This window comes from Populus alba, chromosome 10 (genome assembly GCF_005239225.2).
Source record: "Populus alba chromosome 10, ASM523922v2, whole genome shotgun sequence".
Lineage (NCBI taxonomy): Eukaryota > Viridiplantae > Streptophyta > Magnoliopsida > Malpighiales > Salicaceae > Populus > Populus alba.
This window is the reverse complement of record NC_133293.1, coordinates 4,513,433-4,539,149: the sequence shown is the minus strand read 5'-3', so window position 1 is coordinate 4,539,149 and position 25,717 is coordinate 4,513,433. Positions and strand designations below refer to the sequence as shown.

The 25,717-nt window shown below is 32.8% G+C and overlaps 3 protein-coding genes across 4 annotated transcripts; 1 reads left to right on the top strand and 2 right to left on the bottom strand.

Moving 5' to 3' along the window:
- Positions 1-1,423: 1,423 nt before the first annotated feature.
- On the top strand, positions 1,424-8,914 carry LOC118034574 (pyruvate, phosphate dikinase, chloroplastic). Of its 2 annotated transcripts, XM_035039919.2 has the most exons (21): positions 1,424-1,598; positions 1,754-2,103; positions 2,981-3,037; positions 3,181-3,414; positions 3,573-3,710; positions 3,924-4,086; positions 4,172-4,407; positions 4,485-4,613; positions 4,853-5,032; positions 5,129-5,266; positions 5,738-5,902; positions 5,991-6,152; positions 6,242-6,331; positions 6,521-6,659; positions 6,860-7,037; positions 7,306-7,435; positions 7,519-7,647; positions 7,822-7,959; positions 8,095-8,172; positions 8,430-8,521; positions 8,603-8,914. In XM_035039919.2, exons 2-21 carry the CDS (start codon positions 1,798-1,800, stop codon positions 8,643-8,645), a joined length of 2,925 nt encoding a protein of 974 aa, XP_034895810.1. In that variant the 5' UTR covers positions 1,424-1,598; positions 1,754-1,797; the 3' UTR covers positions 8,646-8,914. The 2 variants fall into 2 exon arrangements, with proteins under 2 accessions (XP_034895810.1, XP_034895808.1); XM_035039917.2 differs by having other exon boundaries at positions 1,424-2,103.
- Positions 8,915-16,408: 7,494 nt separating this feature from the next.
- LOC118034561 (protein DMP2) lies at positions 16,409-17,466 on the bottom strand. Its single transcript, XM_035039896.2, has one exon. It carries the CDS (start codon positions 17,360-17,362, stop codon positions 16,802-16,804), a length of 561 nt encoding a protein of 186 aa, XP_034895787.1. The 5' UTR covers positions 17,363-17,466; the 3' UTR covers positions 16,409-16,801.
- A 5,395-nt stretch (positions 17,467-22,861) lies between these two features.
- LOC118034500 (uncharacterized) lies at positions 22,862-24,093 on the bottom strand. Its single transcript, XM_035039817.2, has one exon. The coding sequence runs from the start codon at positions 23,900-23,902 to the stop codon at positions 23,282-23,284; it is 621 nt and encodes a 206-aa protein (XP_034895708.1). The 5' UTR covers positions 23,903-24,093; the 3' UTR covers positions 22,862-23,281.
- Between the last annotated feature and the right edge of the window lie 1,624 nt (positions 24,094-25,717).

Below are 25,717 nucleotides of genomic sequence, written 5' to 3'. Positions count from 1 at the left end.
ATTTACATCTCGTTTTAGATACACTTTAAAAGAGAAACGATATTACGGGGATAGTAGAATTAGCCTATCTTACGCTAGTAATATTTATGACATAAAATGAACAAGAAAAAGTCTTGAATTTGATATATTTTCCTCACCTATTAGTAAAACTATTAAAATTAGAAAAAAAAAAAAGAAAAAAAAAAAAGGCAAAGGGCATTTGTCTTTCTTCTCCCAAGGCCAAGGTCAGTCCATACATCATACATGGATATGTTTAGTTGATGACGTGGTTGTTAAGATGCGTGCCGAGAGATAAAGCGAAGCGGCTTCCTATTTTGTAAGGAGGAGAAATAATGTGGAGATGACCCCACTTTCTTTCGCTTCGTTCTCTTCGGTGTGTTGTCCTTGCATCCTTCACAATTTTTATTTTAAAATGTAATTATTTTTTAAAATAATTTTTATTTTAAAATAATTTTTTTATTTTTAAAAAAATATCAACAGCATAAAATAATAAAAAATATAAAAAATATTAATTTTAAAAAAAAAAAATTTTTTATAAATACTTTTGCAAAGCAAAAACAAACAAGACAAGGACATAAACTAAAAATACTTGTTCTTTAAAATAAACAAACAAACAGATATTTATAAATTAAAAATATTCTGAAACATGTAATAACAAAAATTTGTATTTATATAATTATGATTTTCATAATAAAATGAGATAATTCAACATTATAAAAGCACCAAAAAAATAAAATAGAAAAATTTTCTGATCGAACCACTTTTAACATTAATGATATTTTGGTTTATTTTGGAAGGAATATGTTGTAAAAATTACTTTTTAAAATGTTTTTGGTTAATTTATAAATGCACTAATTTTTTTATTTTTAAATTAATTTTTGATATTAGCAAGTAAAATCAATCTAAAAACATAAAAAATATTTTATTGAAAACTAAAAAAAAATTTAATTATTTTAAAAAAATATGATTAGAATAATAAAAAAAACTTATTATAAGGAGTAGGGCAGATTCAAGCAGACACGAAAATTACAAATATCAAGTGTGGTTGTGATGGACACGGCCAATTCATGGGTCGGTGTGATGACACGGCCAATTCATTTCTGATCACACTCTTCTTTGACTCGAGACAAGCTTGATCGAGAGAGAGTCAAAATTTCTTAGCAGGTAAGCTCCAATGGGCAACGATCCAGGACTTGTATGGAAATTCCGTGCAAAATTATGTTTTTTTTTTAAATGTTATTTTTTTATTAATTTTTTAATATTATTTTATTATACTAATATTAAAATATTTTTTAAAAAATAAAAAATATTATTTTAATAAATTTCTAAATAAAAAAAAAACTTTAAAACGCGACTGATGTTACCATCACCTTCCAGACACACAATTAACCTCTCTGTATAATCCTAATTTCTTGTCCACCCGTGTCACTCTATCATACCCTTGGTTGGTCTCGAAAACTAATTTTATAATACACAAAAAAACACCAACCGCCATTTTTGTTTCGAAAGAAGCTAGCTCCCTTTCATCTAATTAGCTCCTCAATTCCTCAGGTCCACAATAACTAACTCCCATCTTAATTTCTCTTTGGATCTTTCAGGTAACCTGGTTTGATCTCCATCAATAGCAGCTAGCATCGTGAATCTTTCTCTCTTCATCTCTCCTAACACTCTTTCTAGCCAGCCAGCCAGCTAGAAATGAACCAATAACTAATCACCATCACCTTCATTTCATTTATTTGGGTTCTTAAAGCAGATATTAATAAAGTAATCATCGACTGGCGATTAGATAGATCGAAGATGTCATCAACGATAAAAGATATGCTCATTAGGACTAGTGCACCGGCAAGGCTATACAGCAGCAGGCGGAGGCTGTACAAGGGGAAGTATGTGGATATCATGAATCATTTGCTCCTAAGAGAAGACCGTTCAATGATACGGTTGAGCCGGGGTGGCCGAGCTTATGGGATCCGCACCTGTCAGGATAGCCACAACAATGGCGGGTTCGGTAACATTTCCAGGCCACCTTCTCAGAACAGAACCCGAGCACAAACTATCAGTAGCAGCAGCCCAGCTGTATCAGACCCTACACCCATCGCTACAAAGGTACTTCTTTCTCCTCTTTGCATGCACGTTTCCTTTCTTTCTACGACTCCAATTAGCTTGGATGATGGGAGTTTAGTTATGGTTCAAGACTAGCAATGTTTTTTTTTCCCTTTTCTTTTCATTTCGATGATGTTAGATATTCTCGAATTCACTTGTTTGTTAGCCGATATCAAGTTGCAATTAAAAAAATATGCATATCAATTTGATATATTTTAAAAGATTTAATAAATATTGAATTTTGAAAAACAACAAAAATAAACCTTTTTTTGTAGTTAATAATGCTGATTTTAGCGAATGATAATAAATATTCTTTCAAAAACCATTTCCTTTCCTGAAAAATCTTAATGGATAGTGAATCCCCATCACATTTTGTTGTTTCGACTTTTTGAGGGCTGCATCTGGGCTTGTCACGTTGCAATGGGCCTACTTGTGCCTTTTTTTTTTTTTTTTTTGGCTATATCAGTCCTACTTTACCTCCATGGAACCAGAGGAGATAGGTTGCCCCGCCGGGCTAGAATGGGCCTGGGTGCTGTCCAGTCAGCCTACAGTGCGTTTTTTGACAACCTTTTATAATTGGAATTCATGAAACCAGTAAAGATGCATCATTTTATTATCATTACTGTCTTTTGAACATGAACATGAACATTGAAATCCTATATTATTGCAGTGTCTACCATATAGTTTGTTCATGGCTTCATGCTAGTTAATGCCAAGATTCAAAATCTGAAGCTATAACACTGTTAAGTTAGTGGTTGCACAACCTTGACTGCATTAAGCGATGGATAATAGATGTTACTGAGCTGAAAAAAGGCCTGCCAAATGGAATTTAATCGTAGAGTTGCAAGGCTGAAACTCATATCTTCTCTGATTTACGCAGCGAGTATTTACTTTTGGAAAAGGAAGGAGCGAAGGCAACAAGACCATGAAGTCCCTGGTAAGCACCCGACTAAACTTGTTTGACTGTTATCAAATTTCATGGTTAAATGAGTTAATGCTACATCTGTGTTTTAAATTATAAGCAATGCAGAAACCAAGTTAATTTTCCGATATCCACTTCTACTTGTGTGTTTACTTTAGCTGGGAGGGAAGGGAGCAAACCTGGCAGAGATGGCAAGCATTGGTTTGTCAGTGCCACCTGGACTCACCATATCAACAGAAGCATGCCATGAATATCAGCAGATAGGAAAAAAGCTGCCACTAGGTTTATGGGAGGAGATATTGGAAGGCTTAAAATTTGTGGAGAAGGACATGGGAGCCTTCCTTGGTGACCCCTCCAAACCTCTCCTCCTCTCTGTTCGTTCTGGCGCTGCTGTAAGACTTTCCACTTTAAGTTTATATAGAGCAACTACTCAAGCAACAGCACTCAGCTTCTGTGGTCTGCTTATGATGATTATGCCTGTAACTTCCATTTTGTTTAGATTTTATACCGTCGTCCTTGACATTAATTAGAATTTGATCTGCTTGCCTAGATTTCAATGCCTGGCATGATGGACACTGTCCTTAACCTTGGACTGAATGATCAAGTGGTTGCTGGTTTGAGTGCGAAAAGTGGAGAGCGTTTTGCCTATGACTCCTTCAGGCGCTTTCTAGACATGTTTGGAGACGTTGTAAGTGCTTGTTGAGTCATTTTCAAACATTGGCATATGATTCCTTAACTTCTAAATTTATTTTTGGGAATGTTTTGGTGTCCCGCGGTCGCAAAACACCATTTAAAAATTGCTCCCTTTGTGTAATATACCACCTTGTTGATTCTGAAGCATATCTGTCACCTCCTCTTAATGTCACTCACTTCATTAATATCTACTGCTATTCAATTAAAGGTGATGGGAATCCCACACTCATCATTTGAAGAGAAGTTAGAAAAGATGAAGGAATCAAAAGGAGCAAGGCTAGATACTGATCTAACAGCTGCTGATCTCAAAGAACTTGTGGAGCAGTACAAGAAAGTCTACCTTGAAGTGAAGGGTGAAGAGTTTCCATCAGGTACCAAGTTTTACCAAATATAAGTTCTAATACTTGTTCCCGGAACAAGTTTTGAACTCATACATTCTACCTGTGTTAAATTCAGATCCAAAAAAACAACTGCAGTTAGCTATGACCGCAGTTTTTGATTCTTGGGACAGCCCAAGAGCCATCAAGTACCGAAGCATCAATCAAATTACTGGATTAAAAGGAACTGCAGTAAACATCCAATGCATGGTTTTTGGGAACATGGGAAATACATCAGGAACAGGTGTTCTGTTTACTAGAAACCCAAGCACTGGTGAAAAGAAGCTCTACGGGGAATTTCTAATCAATGCTCAGGTTTACCTAACATCAGTTTCATTCTATCTAACCAAATGAGGTGATGTTTACAGTTTAGCATGGTTGGTTTTTTGTAGGGAGAGGATGTAGTTGCTGGAATTAGAACACCCGAAGACTTGGATACAATGAAAAATTGCATGCCTCAAGCTTACGATGAGCTTGTGGAGAATTGTGAAATTCTAGAGCGCCATTACAAAGATATGATGGTAAAATTTCATTCACTGTTTGAAGCCTTTGATCATTCATGTCATATAATTCTTAATTTATGTGATTTTTAGGTGGTTCACTCATCAAGTCGAATTTATTTTACATGATTTGTATCTGAGTAGCATATTTCTATAGTGGTGATCTCTCTCTCTTGCATGTATTGGAAGATTTTAGAATTGAAAAGTGAAAAGTGAAAAAAAAAAAAAGAAATAACCTAGGTAATCTGTGCTATGTACAGGATATTGAGTTCACAGTTCAAGAAAACAGGCTTTGGATGTTGCAATGCCGATCCGGGAAGCGTACTGGTAAAGGTGCAGTGAAGATAGCTGTAGACATGGTTAGCGAAGGGCTTGTTGATATTCGCTCTGCAATTAAGATGGTGGAGCCGCAGCATCTCGACCAACTTCTTCATCCACAAGTAATATGCATCTATATAGTGACCATATATATATATATATTGATAATTTTCACACGCGTCAGTTTTACTCACGCAAATGTTTAAAATTTTGGCTAGTTTGAGAATCCATCTGCTTACAAAGACAAAGTGGTCGCGACAGGCTTGCCCGCATCACCAGGGGCAGCAGTGGGGCAGGTAGTGTTCAGTGCAGATGATGCTGAAGAATGGCATGCGCAGGGAAAAAGTGTCATTTTGGTAAGCTCAATCTTCTTGCAATATTAATATGTTTATGGGGAGCCAAATAATTTTTTATAATAACATTGTCTGAAACAAGGCGACCATTTTGATTGCTTAGTTTACAGATGTTATAAAATGAAGCAACATGAAAATTAAATTTGAGGATGATTCTTCCATTTGACATCATGTGACTGCTCAACATGCTTGCTGTCAATGGTTCAGTATCTTCAATTGACTCAACTTCTAAGTGCCCTTATGGTACAATTTTCCTTCTTGTTTGAACATCCATATTAATATAACTAGAGTGCACTTTCAATTACAACTTCTCGTATGACTTTATGACGACTGCTTGTCAGTATGCTTGATCTTGAGCTAGTTCCAAAGAATGATGAACTGTGAAAATGTTGGAAAAATATTATCGTTGCTATGTGATTTGACTTCCCTAGCCTGTTCAAATGTCGGGATCTTAACTTGTTCGTATGAATGAAGGTAAGGACAGAAACCAGCCCAGAGGATGTTGGTGGCATGCATGCAGCTGCTGGAATCTTGACAGCCAGAGGTGGAATGACATCTCATGCTGCTGTGGTAGCACGTGGTTGGGGAAGATGTTGTGTGTCTGGCTGCTCTGATATCCATGTCAGTGATGCCGAGAAGGTGATGTTTTACTTCTCTGCCACCACACAATAGTTACTTCACATGGAGAGTGGATTCTACAAACATATTTGTTGATTTGATGATGCAGGTCGTTGAAATTGGGGATGTTGTTATCAGTGAAGGAGAATGGATCTCACTCAATGGATCGACTGGTGAGGTAGTACTGGGGAAACAGCCACTATCTCCTCCAGCACTAAGTGGTGATCTAGAGACATTTATGTCTTGGGCTGACGAAATAAGACGCATCAAGGTGCCCTTCAACTGAGAGAAGGTTCACATCTATCATTATTTGTTAATGAAGAATCTATCTTATGACTTGGTATTATGATGGTGTAATAGGTCATGGCAAATGCTGATACTCCTGAAGATGCACTAAGAGCAAGAAACAATGGTGCCCAAGGGATTGGACTCTGTAGGACAGAGCACATGGTAATTCTTATGGTCATAATTATCATCAATAAATCATTTCCTTGTATTACATAAAAGCATTTTAAATGAGCCTGAGGAACCCCCGATATGTCACAACATTCTTCTGTTGATGCCATCCATATCATGCTGCATTGATACAGCGAGGTTACATTTTTTTTTTATAAAAAATTCTGTTTGTAATGTTTTCAGTTCTTTGCGTCCGATGAGAGATTAAAGGCTGTGAGAAGGATGATAATGGCAGTTACACCAGAGCAGAGAAAGGCAGCACTAGACCTATTACTACCTTATCAAAGATCAGACTTTGAGGGGATTTTTCGTGCAATGGATGGTACTTTCCGCTGTTGCCGTTTGGATTTTTGGAATCATATCTAATTATATGCTTTTTGGACCATTTAAATTGGATACAATATCAAAGTTTTTTGGTTGCTTCATCTGCTTTGGGTGCATGTATCTTAGAGAAAAAGGAGCAGGCTCTATTTTTTTTTTTTTTTTATTGGTGCACAAGTAAGATTGTATTTTCCATGTCAGGCTTTCCGGTAACAATCCGTCTATTGGATCCTCCACTCCATGAATTTCTGCCAGAAGGTGATCTGGAACAAATTGTAAGTGAGCTGACCACAGAGACTGGCATGATGGAAGATGAAGTGTTCTCAAGAATCGAGAAATTATCAGAAGTAAATCCTATGCTTGGTTTCCGAGGCTGCAGGTTTGGTGGTTCTTCATATGTACTTTCCATCTATTGTTTTCACGAACGTTTCATTAAACGAACTCAATATTCAAGTGTGTAGCCAATCCTAGATGTGTTATCCTATGCTTTTGTCTTCAATTCACCAGGGACAAAAAAGAAAAAAGAAAAAAGACCTGCCAATTGGCAGCCTTGTTCATGCATTTACACAGCTCAGCTTTTAACTGCACGTAGAGAAACTAGTAATTTTAGTCAAGGAATGTTGACAAGTGGAACTTGATGTGAACAGGCTAGGGATATCATACCCAGAACTCACTGAAATGCAAGCACGTGCTATCTTTCAGGCTGCCGTCTCAATGAGCAACCAGGGTGTCACCGTTCTTCCTGAAATAATGGTTCCTCTTGTTGGAACGCCGCAGGCATGAATCCCTTCTACTTCACTGGATTTTATTTATTTAAAATCAAGCACTCAAACTTCCTGATAACTTGGCATTTTTTGCAGGAACTAGGTCATCAAATGACTCTAATAAGGAATGTAGCGAAGAAAGTATTCTCTGAAATGGATGTAACCTTGAGCTACAAGGTGGGGACCATGATTGAGATTCCTAGAGCTGCTTTGGTTGCAGACGAGGTATGTTAAGACAAATGTTGCGTCATGATTATTACTTTCAACCTTGCTTCTAGCACATAGGGCTGGAAACAACTGAGATGTACTTGTTGTCTTTGATAAAGAAATGCAATTTTGTTGCCAGAGGTTCTTGTCAATTATATATGTCGTCTTATTTTTGCTGTTTGATAATGTTAGATTGCAAAACAAGCGGAGTTCTTCTCCTTCGGAACCAATGATCTCACGCAAATGACATTTGGATATAGTAGAGATGATGTTGGCAAGTTTCTCCCCATATACCTATCAAAGGGCATTTTGCAAAGCGATCCCTTTGAGGTTAGTCACATCATCTTCCAGCTCACTTGCTTCGCTGATATTGGTCTAATAGTGAAGATAATTCTTCATGTGGATGAAATCAGAATAATTAGAACTGTTTGCTTGACAATAACCACCATGATGTTCTGCGTCCAGGTGCTTGATCAGAAAGGTGTAGGCCAACTCATCAAGATGGCCACCGAAAGGGGCCGTGCAGCTAGGCCAAGCTTGAAGGTAAGTTATACTGATGGAACCATGTTCATGCCCATCTTTGAAGCAGACACAGGATTTTCTTTAATTTTCTAACACCATTTGATTTTATATTGAAAGAGATAACCAGTATGTTACAGGATAACAGGTAGTTGTGTCAGCAGATGAGATTTATTTGTGCATTTTTTCTTTATACATATATTTTTGGTGTTGATTGAAGAAGGAAAAACCTATGGCAGAATCTTATTTGATTTGTTTTTTCCTTGACAATTGATGAACAGGTTGGAATATGTGGAGAGCATGGAGGGGAGCCTTCTTCTGTGGCATTCTTCGCGGAGGCAGGACTAGACTATGTTTCATGCTCTCCATTCAGGTTCAAAGACTATACATTTCCAAAATAGTCCAAACTTCCATCAAACTAAACCAAATTCCTGACTCCATTTCACTTCGACAGGGTCCCCATTGCAAGGCTAGCAGCTGCGCAGGTTGCAGTGTGAAGCAGGCTTCAACAGAAGCAGCTGCTTTCCAAGAGCACATTTCGCCGACATTACCCACTTGTAAATTTACGATGAATGAAACAACTGCTGTACAATAAGCACCATTGATAGAAGTGTAAATAAAGGTCAGCTCCTGCATCCTGATATTGGAAATGGGGACCAGAGCTTGTGAGCTCTCTACTGCTTACTCGTCTGGAACCTGTATTCACCAAGTTACTTGTAAAGTCCAACAGATTCATATAATGTAAAGAGGCTTGTCATTCTGTGCATGTTTTAGAAGCCATAGTCATCTGTTTGTCTGGTAGGAATTATTAAAAATAACAAATTAAAAAGAAGAGGTTTTACTGAAACTTTCTTCACATATCACTTTTTTCCCTTTCTTGGGCTTTATATATATATATATATATATATATATATATATATATATATATATTTAAAATTCAATTTTATTATTTTATAATGTATTGGTTGGGAAATAAATTTTATAATTTATTTTTTATAAGGTTATTCCAATTTCATGTCTTGAATAGTGGGTATGACAAGTTAACTCGGTTGGTTTCGAGTTTTTTTTTTTTTTTCCTTTTTTTAATGGACCTTTTATCTCAGTTTCATCATTTAACATTGAGTTGATTAAAAATTAGGCTTCGTATTTATTTTGGTTTGCTTTGTATGAGGCTATTTTCATTTCATGAATCGAGTTACAGGTTTGGCGGATTAACCCGAGTTGACTCAAGTAGTTTTTTCAATTGATTTTTTTTTAATTTTATTTTTCAACACTAGGTTGATTAGGAATTAGGATTCAATTTGCTTTTTATTGGGGGTTAACCTAGGTTGACTCATGTAATTCTTTTTGTTCCTTTTTACCGCTTTGTTTTCCATTTTCAATTGTGTCTTTTAACATTGAGTTTATTGAAAATTAGACTTCATAATTTGTTTCGAATTGCTTTATATTGGTTCTCATTGTTTCATGACTAAGCATGTGAATCAACAGATTAACTTAGGTTGACCAAAATTGTTCTAATATGTTATCATTTTAATATTTATAAAAAAAATATTATTTTAAATAATTATTTTGAGTCAAATTATTTTTATTAACTATTTATATTATTTTTAGACTCATCAAGTTAACTAAATCATATCAAAATAATTGCCGCATGATTCAAAATTTTTTTACTAGAAAAAATACAAGTAATATCTCGATATTATTTTATGTTAAATTTTGTTTTCTAAAGATATATAGCTTTCATGGTGCTAGATTAATAGTACTATGACTGGTTGATAATAAAATATAAGATTTTTTATGTATAAAATGAAGGTTGTTCCCAAATCAATAGAGTTAGGACGACAGTACTGCCCATCAAAATTAGGTCAGCCTAGAAATTTTATTCTTTTAGAAGGTTTTTGTTTAAGCGTCAGTTTTAACTTTTAAAGTAAACTGTATAAACAATATGTTTAGTAATGTTAAGATTTAATTTATTATTTTTATAGGAACCATTTAATTTTATGTTGAATGACAAGTTTGTTGAAAACAATTGAGAGCTACTTCTTCCCTTTTCATGCATCTTAATAGTAGAGAGTTTTATTTTTTTACTGTTTAGTTTTGCAAAATGAATAGTGAAGAACGGTTTATGGATGGAAGGGTTCAGCCCAAACTTAAATATATTGGATCGGATTTGATCCAATATAATTTTTTTTTTATTTTTTAATTATATTTTATTTGAAAAACTAGTATTTAACATTATTCAATGGCACTATATAAATTAGACAGAGATTGCATGATAACATAATATTTGCAGAATTTGATCACAATCCTAATTTTATGATATTTTACTTGATGTTGTTGCATGCTCAAGAAACCATGAAAACTGCAATCCTTGTCGGATAAATTTCATACATGATGGAATTGTAGATAGTTTAATGGAACAATAAAAAAATATTTATATAAAGTATTATTTATTTCATGATATAATAGTAGTAGTTAAATCTATAATATTTAAATTAAAAACCATCAATATTAATATATATCTTCCTAGACTCCAATAAATATTGCAAAACCTTATATTTTTTAAAAAATTAAAATAATTCTTTAGTTTTGAATTGAGTATTGATTTGAATTTCAAATGAAATTCAATTTATAAAAAGATGCAAAAGTAAATTAGAGGGGATACCTTCCGATTTATTATAGTAATCTCTTTTAAAATTGACTTTAAAAACAATATTCCAAAAATACTTGCATATTAACACAAACCTTATTTTTACTCTTTTCTCTTTTACGCCTCTTTTTTTCCTATAAAAAAATCTTGGCAGCATAATATCCGTTCTTTCTCTACTTGAAATTAATCTTGCCTCATCAAGATATTCCAAATAGTTCTACAATTCCAGCATAATACTTAACAATGGAGAAAGGTTTTTATCCATATTTTATGGTATTTTATTATGTAAATATATTTATTTTAACAATATTTATTTTGCTCATATAATAATTTTTATTATTATAAATAAGATTTTATAGATTGTATCAATTGTATACATATGAAACATATATCCAAGTTAAGGTTCTCAAAGAAGATGTATCAAGGTATAAAAAAAGGAAAAGTTATCCTACAATGAATGCATTAACTGCTTGCACTTTTGATTTGAAATTCACTAATGTCTTTCTTGGGTGGGAGAGCTCAACTTTAGACTAAATAATTTTAGATAATGATTTAAATAGAGAAGATAAGCTAAATATTTCTTAAGGTATTTAGTTTTTATACATATATTTTTAATAGTGAAAAAAAAATGTTACCTAAAGTTTTTGAAGTCATTTTTTCTAATTGTATTTTTAGATAAATTCTACCTAGTTGATGCTTGATATATGTTGAGATTGGAGTTTATCACTTCACATTAAAGTACTTAATATCACTTGAGAACCCAAAAGAGTTGTTCAACTTAATACATTATTCATTGCATAATGCAATTGAAATGGCTTTTGGTGTTTTGAAGTTAAGATTTTTTATTATAACATAGATTTCACATTATGTTGTGGATATGGTGTGAAATTGCTTTAACTTGTAGTTTACCCAACTTCTTAATGAATTTTGATCCAAATGAAGAAATTATTGCACAAGTTGATAGAAAGCTTATGAGTAATTAACCTAAGGGTGAATTTATTTATAGAGGAATTGCTATAAATGAATATGGAAAGGGGGGGAATTATGAGAGAGATTGTGGTTGCATAAATATGACATGATTACACGTCTCAATATTAACTTGTCTTTTTTACCAAAGCTTTTGATAAGAATTTAAATTTATATATTGTTTGTATTTTACTTTGAATTAGTTATTTTAAATATCGTGAACTTGAGATTAGATGCTTCACTTTTATGTACCTTTTTTTTTTATAATGTCTATTGAATCTTTGTTGTATTATTATAGCCATAGATTTTTTATTTGTGATTTGTTTTTATTTTTAATGAGTAATGTTAGTTAAGGAATATGTTACATGATGTCATATAATAATAGGTAGTAATATAGATGTAGAGGATGTTATTGAGATAGAAGGTGGAAATGATGGTGATATATATTTAAGATGGATTATAAAAATGGATGGGAGGATGCTTCAAATTTTTACAGAGCAAAAGAATAAGGGTAAAAAAAAAGATAGGTTTTTTCTTTTTTCCAAAGATTATAGGAAGGTGATAACTGAAATCAATGGAAAATATTTTTTGAACATCTCTATGATAGAAGTGTTGAATTATTTGAAAACTCATAAGGAGCAAATGATTTTTGCAAAAGGAAATTGAATTGAAAAATGAAATTTGATGAAATGACACAACCAAAATAGTTAAGGCTCTAGATGAGGTGTTGAAATCCTTATTGAAGTTATGAATATTATAATTCACTTGCTGTATTTTCATTATTATATATTTATTAGTTATAATAGTTTTAATTTGTTTATTTTATTTATTTATTTATTTATTGTTACAAGATCAATCCTAAGTTAAGGCTTATTTGAGAAAAACCTCTTCATCACTTGGACAATCTTAGAAAGATATATGAGAAAGATATAACTAAAGCTCAAGTCGAGAATGCTAGAAAAAGGTTCACAGACAGAGTTGAATATTGATGATTTTTATGAGATGCAGGCAAAATGAGATTCATTTAGAGAATTTTTTATCCTTATGATTATAGAAGTTCTCATCATCAAAAGTAAGTACATAAGGTTTCTTATCATCTACTCCATTATTATATGGAACTTCATTTTCAAAACGTACAAAATGAAAAGCACCAATGATAAATGATTATTCTTTATAATTTGAAGTGATGGCATGTGCAATTAATAATACTGCACAAGTTATTATGAACACAAACTATCAAGTTTAGAAGCTCGTCGAGATAATTGAAATAATGAGAAAATTAGAATTGGAGATCATCCTAATCTTAGTGTAATATTTTTTTAGATATCTGAAAGAGTTATGCTTTAAATGGTTTACAAAAAAGATGAGCTGGTAATATATTATTAAAGAGTTCAAGTTATGCATGAAAATTAGAACTAATATTTATGTAATTGTCAAAAATTTATTTTGAAGCTGAAATTTCTTATTGTATGATTTGTATGGTGATATCTTTTGAATTATTAGAACTAAGAATAATGGTATCTTTTTTTATCAATCTTGTCAAAATTATATTAGTCACCAGCTTGTCTATTTAGTAATATGATTTATATTAGTTTGATATTTATTTTATTTAAGTTTGAAATGAGTTAAATATTAGGATTTTTATTGGAATATTTCTAGAATTTTCTTAGCATTCCAATGATTTTGATTGAAAAGTTGTTTTTAACAAATATACACATGTTTTTTTTTTTCCGAGCTTTCGGTGAAGGAATGTAAGATATGAGACTTTTGTGCTTAAGAAATAAAAATTAATAACTTAAGAAAAAAATTAAAAATTAAAAATGGTTGAAAACCAATGTACCACAAGATATTGAGCTCGATTATCAACAAATTGTTGCATCTCTTTTTGGCATATATAACCCCGCATATGCATTTCCACAAAAAACTTTATTGGGTTTGGTTCACATCCAAGAGTCATAGCCTGTAAGATAAAAATGTTATCAATTAAATAAAATTATAAAAAATAACAAATTAAAAAAATAAATGTAATTAAAACAAATCTTACCATTACATGCGAAACGAACAAAACAAAGTTGTTGGTGTGCGTGGTAACGGAATATGAATTTACCGACTATGGTTCCCCACACCAATCTATGACCATTATGTGAAACACTTGGACGTCACGTGTTGATTGTATTCCGCTCATATAGTCTCTGAGATGTATGGTGGCGTACAATCCTTCCAAACCGCCACGCCATTCCAGCTTAGTAGATTGTTTTCTTTTGCATATTTTTTGAATTTTTTTTGTTCATCGTACAAAAAATCATGCAACTTATATGGTTCAAACAAATTATTTATAAGTAAATGACAAATAAAATTTTAATATTTGAAATAAAAAAATTGTCCTAATTTTGATTTTATTTAGTTGCAGCATGATTCTCTAAAATCCTCATTGCAACATTATCATTTGCTCTATCCCACTCAAAATTTTTCCTTGAAGTAAAAATTTATAAAAAGAAAAATTTCAGTAATTTCAATAAAGTAAATGAATTAACATAATAACAATTAAAATTTTAAATTAATACTAACCTTAAACCTTAAAAACCATGCATCAATCTGCGGTTTCCATTCTGGATGTTTGGAAACATGACTCTATTAAAACAATAAAATTTCCATCAACAATTTAAATGCCGATGTTATTATTCGGGCAACCTTAATGTTTATGAACCTAAAATTGGATAAATTTAATGAAATATTATATATTCAAAAATTATTAAACATGTCATTATGAAAGAAAAATAAACTTATATTGAAGGTCATCTTTCCATTACGCCTTGTATTTGCGGGTGAATGGATCCCGCTGTGAAGAAATCCCCCCTCTATGTTGTGGCATTGCAGTCGACAAGGCAACATTGTGAGTTGATGCATGAAACAGATGAATTACTTCTCTCTACAAGCATCAACTTGATTTTTGAGAAATATATTAGCAAATATTCTTCCTAAGAATCTCGAGAGGGGAGTGCGAGCCAGCACCTTGTCTCGGTTTCTTTGCCAAAACTTAATCAATCACAGCACCTTTTCTTCTTCTTTTGAGATGATAAAGATCGCATGCCATAAATTTGGTTGAGCTAAATGTGCAAGGAACATGCAAGTATGGCACAAGTGTGGATTACGTGAATCAGTTTTCGTTTGCTTATTCTCTCCACCACAAAAACATAGTGTTTGGTTAATTATAAGAAGGTGCGATTTAAAAAGTGGATTCCATAAAAAAAAACTATTTAAGTTGATTGATTTAATTTGATTTGATTTGGGAATTGGATTCTTTTGCATGGAATTGGTTTTAAAGGAATTCATTTACCTTGAGTTAGTGAAAATACTCATAGGATGGTAGTGGGATTAATTTTTAATGCGTCAATCAGGTGTGATTTTCAAATCTACAAAATAAAATATCTAATTTTAATTAGCTGTAGCCTTCATTTATGTTACTTAAAGGTTTTCAAACACTAGAATTCGATAAATGTTGTCGAAATGATTTCTTTTCTACTCAAATCTTAAGTTTCCAAACAGCCTATAAAAGTTTCAAAGTTTTCCTAAAATAAATCCATTATTAACATAACCAAAAACTTGTAATTGATTATCCTCTCAGCACATCATGTGGCGAGGGAAATGAGTTTTCGTTTGCTTAAACTCTCATCACATCACGTATTTGTCATTTCATATAACTAATAATATTATTAAAATAATTATGAATGCCACAAAAAAACTCTTCTAAAATTTACATGAACAACTCATTAGCTATTGTATTACCAAAGAATCTAGTATTTCATTATAAAAGTAAGCATATTGACACAAGATTTCATTACTTATCAATTGTATTATAAACAAGTTAAAGTCAAATATATGAAGACATAAGATCAAGTCGTAAATATCTTCATGAAACTACTGAAAAATAATGTTTTTATAAAGATAAGAAATATATTGAAAATTATGAAGAAATCAAATTTAAAAAGGGATGTTGAAAGTATAATGATTTTTAGAAATTAGTTGACCGATTGAGACTGAATAACTAGTTGGATTAAATAATTTGATTGATCGATCTAGTTAGCATAATACAATTCTTTTTCATATTAAAATTTTCTTGTATTAGTTTAATTCCTTGATTATTTAGGACTTTATATTTATAAAAAAGGCTTGTAATTCAACATTGTTAAGTAGAATAAAAGAAAAAAGATTAACTAAAAGAGCTTAGAAAAAAAACACTTAATAAAATTATACCTTCCTCTCAATCTTCTTCTCGAGTTTTTGACATTACCTTAATTTTATTTTATCTTATACCATACTTATTTTTCTTCAAACAGGATGCACCTGGGAGAATATGTGTACCAAGAGCTCCGCTACCCACTAGAAAGATAGACACATGATAGATGAGGGAGGTTCCATTTCTAATCAGACTAGGCCTATAATAGCAAAATCTAAAGATACAGATTACCAAGCTATCAAAGATGAACGCTCCTTTATATGGTGGATTTGTCCAATCTTAGCTTTGATAAGTTGCTTTTTATTTACTTATTGTGGGGTTAAATATGCTTTTTAAATTGTTTTTTAATTAAATAAACATTAAATTAATATTTTTAGATGTTTTTCAATGGTTTTAATATGTTAATGTTAAAAAAAAATAAAAAAAATATTATTTTAATATATTTTACTTTACGTTACATTACCAAACACTAACTTAATCTTAAACAATCATACATGGAAGGATTGATTGATTAGTCCTGCTTAGGTGAAGAAGATGAGCAGAACTAGTCTTCAGCTTCAAATTTACAAATGGAATTAAGACAATTCGCATCACCTCTCTTACTGTGACAAAATACAAACTTATTATACATATTGAAGGGAAATGATATGTCCATTCCTCCCTCTTCTATTCTTAAACAATCATACAAATTCAAAGACGAAGACGCATTCTCAGAGGGTATAGAGCTGCAAATCAGGAACCAATTTCTTTAAGACTTTTTGCAACCTCTTTGTTTATGGTATAGATGTATAGATTCATCACTAAGAATCCTGTGAAGAATCACTTGAAGGGTATCCAATTCCATGGCGCTTGTTAGGGAACAGCATGAACAAGGTACCCGAAACTGCACCAATGGCAGGAGGCAACACCATGAGCAACACCTTCTCCGATGACTCAAAAGAAGGATAAAAGCACTCGACTGTGTTGCTATCCAACAGGGACACCACAGCAAACACGATCAAGGAAAAGAAAGCATGAGCAAAGTCACCTACTCGAAGCTTGTAACTTGACAAGTCCACGGACGACCCAGCAGAATCTGAAGATGGCCAGAGCCCTTTCATGGTTGCGATTCCATAGTGAGTCAAGCCATCACTGCCCCTGTAACTGTCGGTGAAGCAAGAGAAACAGCAAGAGAAGCCACAGAGGCCTATGAGAATGCCACTCAGGTACTTGTTAACGGTGTGGCATTGGCCGTTGTTGGTCAGGACAGGGTTAAGGAACTGGAACATAAAAACTGTTCCTGTTGGGAGGAGCTTTATGAGGTTTCCAACTCCTGAAAATGTCTTGTCCTTCATGGAGCTTTCTCTGGTTTTAGTGGCCATTTGTCTATCTAGCTATGTGCTTGCTGCTTTGTGCTTAATCTTAATTTGCTGATGATTCTTGAAACGCACCTTGCAGGTATATATATATATATAGACAGACACTGGGATATCTATCGATCGTATAGGAATTGTATAGATTAGAATATTAGAGAGCTGAGCGTGAGAGAATGTTGCTTCTACGTAAAATTAATGGTATGTGCAGCAAAAGAAAATTAGTCTTGCTTTTACTCTTCGAAAGGGTGGCAATCTTCTACAAATCCAAACCTTGAAGCATTGGATTTTGTTATGTTTTAGGACCTCAAAAAACGTAAAAGTTGCTCTCACGCAGCTCTTGGATCTTCAACAAATATTTGGAATTGAACACATTGCTAACTAGTGCATGCCTTGTGTATTTTTTTTTTTTTTTTGGCAGTTACGATTTAAGCACTAAGATCAATAAAAAAAATACAAATTATAGGTTTTGTATCACAGAAAGCAAAGCTTAAAATATTGTTTTTTTTTTTGTATACAGACAAATGATCTCTGACTAAATTTTTCATCAAACGTGTGGGAAACATTTAGTGATGACGTACGGTGACATTAATAATATTTAGTAAATGTCACAAGTTTATCCCATAAAAAAGATAACCCTGCCCCTAACCATATGCTTAACAAGTTTGGTTGACAATGTAATATATTTATATTTATATTGTATATTTTAGTTTATCTTCTAGAAATGTAATATAAATATAAATATATTATTGACCGATGAGATTTCAAGTTAACCGAGCTCCACATATTCTTTGGTTTTGGTTAAAAAAGATTGTCAGATGAGATTTCAGATAGATTTGGTTAACAGGAATCGCTAGATAGATCCGATGCCTCCTCCTTGCTGACAGCTACCTGAAACAAAGGAGAAGAAGACGAAACCCATAAAAAAACTAAAGAGCTGTAGATCTGAAAACAAGGAAAGAAAAACTAAAATTGATAGCCTATTGCGTTGTTTTCTTGTTTTTACAGGTCATCGTCGACGAGGAAAGGAAGAAGGGAGGAAGCCATTCCAGATCCACCATGTCCATTGGTTTTTCTTGCAGCGGCGCGTGGGTTCACGTGCCGCCAGTGATGAAGGCGTGTGGAGAAGACGCGCCGCCACTGTTCCTGCAGTCCAGAAGGCCTTCCCTGTAATTCCTGGATTTTTTAGGAGCTATTTTGTAAATTTTAAATTCTTTAATGTGATTTTTGTTTAGTTTTGAATTTTTATAATTTGTAGTGTGGATGTAAAACAGAAAAAGAAAAAAATATAGTGAAAGTGAATGTGTTGTTTGTATTTTTTTTATGGATGTTTTTTTTCTCTTTTTTTTCATAATAAAATTTGCAAGGATTAAAGAAGAATTTAATATTTTGATTTGCTCAATGCTAAGGATTATGAACTTATACGTAAGTCGTATTTCTAATATCCGATGAAAATATAAAATTTTTAAAACTTCTTTAACACATCAAAGTCACGAAGCAGCTTACCTTAGGTAGGGTGCGTTAGGAGTGCTAATACCTTCCCTAACCACAACCAGTCTCTTACCCGTAATCTCTGACAAGATCGGTACATTCAGGTTTCCTAGTAACCCTCAATTAAATACTAGATGGCGACTCTCAAGAAATCAACAACGAAACAAAAGTCACCACAAATGCAGTGCGGGTGACGTTCGACAACTGGGAATGCTTGAAGTTGCTGGTAAAGCATTGCAATGGAATTCTTACCCAATCATTTTACCTAGTCGACCACCTGATTGGGTTTAAACATTTAGTGATGACGGTGACATTTATAATAGTTAGTAGTTCATATTTTTTTTTAGTATTCAAAGGATTTCTTGGAGAATATTATGTATGAAATTGATGCATAAATTTAATTAATCACTTGCTATGCTTAATTACCTTCTCAAGAAAAATAGAGTTGATATTAGGGGTGTTCAAAAAAGCTAATCAACTGAGAAAACTGAAAAAAACCCAAAGAAAATTTAACTAAAAAAATCGAACCGAGATGAAAAATCAATTAAACTAGTTTTCAAAACCATAAATTTTAACACGTCCAGCTCGGTTTCGGTTTTAAAACTGAAAATTATAAACCAAACCAGACCAACCAAAAAACTTAAAAGCTATACAAATTAAGAGTGGTATAAATAGTTAAATACTAAAGTTAACATAACCCTAACATAACCCCCTACCCTTGCAAAAAGCCACCGCCCAGATCCCCGAGAATATTTATCTCAATCTTCCATACCCTTTCAAGTTTCAATTGCTCTATGTTTGTTTCCATCTCAAAAGTCTCATATTATCTAGAATCTAGCCCAACACAAACCCACATCTTCATCTCTCGAGCTTCTCTTCTCTCTTTACTTATATGCAAGCCATCGCGATCCTTCTCTATTCTTACAAGTTGCAACTGAAAGAGATGGCTCCTTCATTAGAGAAAAAGACAGCAAATTAAATTTTGACCCAATACTTAGTGTTTGACCAGGGATCCAAGGCATATCAACAGGAAACAATGATTAAGCTTTTGTTGTTTGTTGTAGCCAAAGATGGATCTATTACAAAATCCTCTAAATGGTTAGCTAAACTGCATTGTTCCTCGCTTGTCGGCTCAAGTTTGTAATAGCAGGAAATATAAAATTCTAAACAAGGAAAGAATAGTGTTTGATTTTTGATGAGATTAGGTTTCTTGATTTTATGACAAAAAAACCAAATTTAACCAAATCAAACCAGTTCGGTTTGAACTGGATTTCGGTCCGGTCCGGTCAATATTTTACAAAACCAATATAACTTGGTTTGGTTGGTTTTTTAAGTTTAAACTGAACCAACCCAAACCGTGAACACCCGTAGTTGATACAATTGTATGCTGGAGAATATTTTGGTTGCTATAATTAATTACCTTCTCAAGAATTTCCTTTAGAATTTTGTAATATGGATAATGAGACCGGATCACAGCATAAAAGTCAAACCTAAAAAAATAACAATGTAAAACTCATATACAACCAAAATAATTAGGGATGAACAGAAAAAAACCATTAAAAAAATTAAAAATATATAGATTTAAAAAGAAAGAAAACTAAATTTGACACAAAAATAAAATAAAACTAAATCATAAAGGATGAAATTGAAAAACAATTTCAATCTATAAAAGGAAAAGAACAACTAAAAATAACAATAAAAAAAATGAGGACCATATTTGATATAAAAATAAAACATCAAATGATGAAATTCAAAGACAAATCAATTTCATAAAAGATTCAAGACCAAATACATCACAATTAAAAAAGTGAATACCCAATCTAATATAGTAACCAGGTACAAAGGGATGAAATTGAAAAAAAAAACTTGAAAAATAATTCAAGACCAAGTACACTATAATTAAAAGAATGAGAACCAAATTTGATACAAAAATTAAATATGAAGGGATGAAATTGAAAAAAAAAATTAATTTAACAAACAATTGAAGGACAAATATCAAAACTTTCTTCTTTTTTTTTTTTGGCGATGGGCAACACAATTTTCTGGAAGGAGAGAGCAGAGGGAGGGAAAAACCCCTAGCTGAAGCTCCTCTGCAATCTACCTTAGCACATGCGCCTCACCATTATGTGTGGGGTGGCTAGGCGCATCGAACCTCGCCCTGAAAGGCGATGTTCAATTATGTTTTGGCATTGCACACGCCACCTGAAAGGCATTGATTACGCTTGCCTGAACCATTTTTGAATATAAATATTAATTTATATGCATAGAAATACCCAATTATCCCTGACCTCACCTAATATTTACAATAAAATCATATAGAAACGACAAAAACATCCCTATATGTAGCCTTAATTTTTAAAAAACCCAAAGGTAATTTTATATTTGCACTGTTTCAATAAAAGAAAAGGATAGAGAAGTCCGTCAACACATGCTTATTTTCCTCCAGGGTCATGGCTGTAACTTCAATGTTTAATTGTTTTTGAAAAGACAAAAGAAGCCTTCAAATCAAATGTTAAAATTTTATGCCCTAAAAGAACAAATTAGCATTTACATTGTAGCAAAATAACCTAAATGAGTTATTTTATCCTTAATCATTCCTTCAATATCAAATATATCCCATGAAAAAGATAATCATGCCCCTAACCGTATGCTTAGCAAGTTTTGTTGGTAATGATAATTTCATTTTTACATTTTTTTTATCTACAATAATATGTGTCTTAGGGAACAGTAAAAAGCCGAGGGTTTTAATTTATTTTTTTGTAATGTTAAGAAATATTAATATATTAATGCATATATTTATATTTATATTACATTTCTAGAAAATAAACTAAAATATACAATATGCATATAACAGAGCACATGCAGCCTGGACCCCTCTTCTGTATGGAAATGCAGAGTCAAATAAATTTATAGAGAAAGGTGCTTGCCACCAACCCTATACATGTCCCTCGTCAAAAACAATACTCCTCTCCTCTCCTCTCCAATGAATTAATTCCTTGCCTTGCTTCAGAATTTCTTTCAATGCAAGCAATAAGAGCCCTATCTAACTTAGCCATATTCTCATTTATAGCTCAATAGCAAGCTTGCAAGCAACTTATGTGTACTGTTGAGAAAAAACACATTTTCGCTAAATTCGTTTCTTCTGGGATTTGTTTCCTGACAAACAACTGGAACCTTTTATTCTTTTGGGAATTCCTTTTATTCTTTCGTTTTTTTAAATATTTTTTATTTAAAAACATATTAAAATTACAGGTACAAGTTGCCAAAAAAAAAAAAAACAAATACCAATCAGTGCGCGCGCCCATTAATGGTTTTTTGGCTGAGATTTTCCAATCTTTTTGTGAAGTGGAGAGGCCCACAGTCCCAAAACTGGACGCGATTTCTATCTCATCAGCCCAACGGCACACAACACTGTATATACGCAGCGTAGGACTCCACCACCTTTTCTCCACCCATATAAAAGAAGCACAAACAGATAATATCCAGGAAAATATTAATGATATTTAGAGTCAAATTATTTTTGGGTTTTTAAAGTTTTTTTTTAAAAAATATATTTTATTTATTTTTTTATTTACTTTAAATTATTGATTTTTTGATGTTTTAACACCTGGTTTTGCAAGTGTAAGGACTTTTATAGTCCATAATGCATGCATGATATGGAAGGGACGGTATAGATTTCACTATCCACACACTCAATTGCCTCTACCAAGCATTCCACTAAAAACCAAATTGCCTATCCTTCAGGTTTCGAGCCTGTCTATTTTCTTGGGTTTTATATTATTATTAAAAAATAAAAAATAAAAAAATATTATTTTAATTCATTTCTAAATAAAAAATATTTTAAAAAATAATAATCTTCACAATATTAAATAAATTTATTTTCAGAATTTGAAATCAATTGAAGAAGATAACCAAGACACTAGTGAAGAAGCTAAAGAGATATTTTTAAGATGCTCCTAGTAATATCTTTATTCATATTCTTATCAATTTTAATATATATGTGTGTGTGAATAAATATGTCCGAAAGGCAACCGACCTTATATTTCAACTTGATTTTGATTTTACATAAAATACTCAAGTAGGGGGAAGGGAAGTCTTTCCTTTTTAGGCTAACGAAGACTTCACACCATTCCACAAACTTTCACTATTTTCTTCCTTCACAACCCCCCTACTCCCCCAAATATTACAACATTCGCCCCCAATTCCCTCCTCCTTTTCATTTCTCAACCCTAGACAACTCCCTAATTACCAGAAGTTTAGCCAATTCGCCCCCATATTCTCCCTGATTTTCAGATCCGCCTCCCATTTTTAAAAAAACTCACAGGAGGATCCGATCTTCACAAACCAAGAGAGACATGACAAGGACGAAACAGAGAGGGGCTAGAGAGAAAGAAAGAAAGATAACCCGAATCCGGACCCGAAGATGTTAACCGGGTCTCAAAATTCGAGTCGAAGCAAACGCCTTAGATCTCTGGTGGCCGAGTCATCAATCGAAACCTGCTTCTTCTTCGAAAAAGACGGCAAAGGAAGCGAACTCGGCTCCGGGGACACTGCAAAAGCCGATCCGGCGTACATGTCACACTTTCCATTCACCGGAGACCTCAGATCCACGATCCTGATCTGTTTTGAAACCACCTTGGGGTCCGGACCCAATCGGTCCGTGCTAGCAACAACAAAATCACCACCATTTCCTTGTTCCTTCTTCAAGGACGCAGTCTCGCTGCTCTTGATCTTCGTGTCTAGCGACTCTCCTCTCCGTAAAATCGTAACTTTCTCCATCGCCTTGTTGTTCCTGGGGATCCTGAGATCATCGACAGTGCCTGATTTCTTTGAAATCGACGGCTCTGGTTGTTTCTTTCTCTGGCCCGATCTCTCAAACCGAACCGCTGTTGGTTTTCTGTTAAGCCTAGGGTTGCTGTTGTTGCAGTAGCTGTTAGTGCTATAAGCGTTAGGGTTAGAAACGTTTCCGTTTCCATAGTGATAATTTCTCCGACGACAGGGAGAAACTCTGATTCTTTCAATCAGGCAATCGTGTGGCCTTGCAACCTCAGTCCCCATAATAATAAACAACAACAATAATACCTTAACTAAACAAGAAAGAGAGAAGAGAGGAAAATCACAAGAATCTCGTTATTGTCGTTGTGATCGTCAAGCTTTTCTCTTTCTTTCTCCTCTAGCAGGGAGAGAGGGAGAGAACGAAGGAAAGGAGGAGGCAAGAGTTGTGGTTGTGAAGGAGAGAGGAAGGTTTGCCTTGGTATTATATAGAGAAGAAAATGGCTGTAGAGGAGAGTTTCCCACCGGCCTTCCTTATTCATTACGCGTAAAGGACCGTGTCCGGGCGGGGCTCTGTTTTAATTTTAACTATAAATCAGTCCTCTTTATAATTCTGTTGACAAGTCACTCCTCGATCTTTTACTTTTCCTTTTTTATGGCTCAATTATGGTTGTTTCTTGCGTTTGGGAGGCAAGTTTGACAAGTCACTTAAATGTGCTATAAAAAAATAAAAGATAAATGTATGAGATATGTAATTAACGGAGTTGAAAAGCCTAGCCAAATAAAGAAGAAACTTAAGGAAATGGGGACTGACTTGTGAAATGCAAATATAGGCTCTGTTTGTTTGCAGGAAAGTATTTTTTTTTGGAAAGTGAATTCCAGAGAAAGTAAATTCCTGGAAAGTGAATTTCAGGAAAGTATTCTCCGATGTTTGGCAGTGTTATGAAAAATAAACTGGAAAACATTTTCCAGTGTTTAGTTGTGTTATGGAAAATGAACTAGAAAATAATTTATTAATGAATTAATTTTTTTTTCAAGTTTATCTAATATATATAAAATATTTAATATAAAATATTTAATCACTTATAATAAAAAAAAATGAAATCTAAAAGGTATTTATAATGATGAATTTTTTTTATTATATCCTATATTCATACATAGCTTATTAAATAATGAGGAACAAATCTTACAAATTAAAAAGGTTGAATGAGAATGAAATTGAAAAAAAATATATAATTTCATAAATTATCTCAATAAAATAAATAATAATCAAATAATAGAGATCAAATCTAAATTTTTTTAAAAAAAAATGAAAGATGAAGAAATTAAAATAATAATAATCAACATTTCATAAATTATTTCAAATAAAATAAGTAACAATCAAAAGAATGAGGACCAAATTTGATAGATAAATTTTTAATAAAAATATGATAAGGAAAAAGCAAATAGCAATTATAAAAAAATAAGGACCAAAGTTAATATAAAAATAAATTTTAAGAGATGAAATTGAAAAATAAATATTCAAAACAAAATATATATATATATATATGAGTAATCAATCAAAAGTTGAGGATTAAATGTAATATAATCAGCAAAATAATGACATTTCTAATTTTTTCACAAACTTCCGAAAAGTGTTTTCTCCTAAATTTTTCAGGAAAACACTTTCCTGAAAACCAAGCCAAATTTTTCTTTTTACTGAAAAGTGTTTTCCATTGACCAACTTTCCTACTGGCAAACAAACACAAGAAAGTTTGGAAAGTGATTTCCCAGAAACCACTTTCCGGAAAACAAACACAGCTAAAAGAAAAACACTTTCTTGAAAACCAAGTTAAATTTTTCTTTGACTGAAATTGAAAAGTGTTTTCCGTTGACCGGAAAGTATTTTTCATTGACTAGAAAAGTGTTTTTTTAATCAACTTTTCTAATGACAAACAAACACAAGGAAAGTTTTGAAAAATAATTTTTCGAAAACAAACATGTCCAGGATATATTTGTAGTTGTCCTTGCCTTTTCTTGTTAAGAAACAAAACTAGGATAACGGCGTTTGCGGATGCACCAGCCAAGGGTTAGTTGTCCGTTTCTATCTGTCCATTTGAA

What these genes read in the sequence shown, in the direction of transcription:
- LOC118034500 (XM_035039817.2), bottom strand. Translation starts at nt 23,902, where the DNA reads ATGGGGACTGAGGTTGCAAGGCCACACGATTGCCTGATTGAAAGAATC.
- LOC118034574 (XM_035039919.2), top strand. Translation starts at nt 1,798, where the DNA reads ATGTCATCAACGATAAAAGATATGCTCATTAGGACTAGTGCACCGGCA. An exon ending in GGGTGAAGAGTTTCCATCAG is followed by an intron (nt 4,087 to 4,171) that starts GTACCAAGTTTT and finishes TGTTAAATTCAG; the next exon opens with ATCCAAAAAAACAACTGCAG. An exon ending in CTGCTTTGGTTGCAGACGAG is followed by an intron (nt 7,648 to 7,821) that starts GTATGTTAAGAC and finishes TGATAATGTTAG; the next exon opens with ATTGCAAAACAAGCGGAGTT.
- LOC118034561 (XM_035039896.2), bottom strand. Translation starts at nt 17,362, where the DNA reads ATGGCCACTAAAACCAGAGAAAGCTCCATGAAGGACAAGACATTTTCA.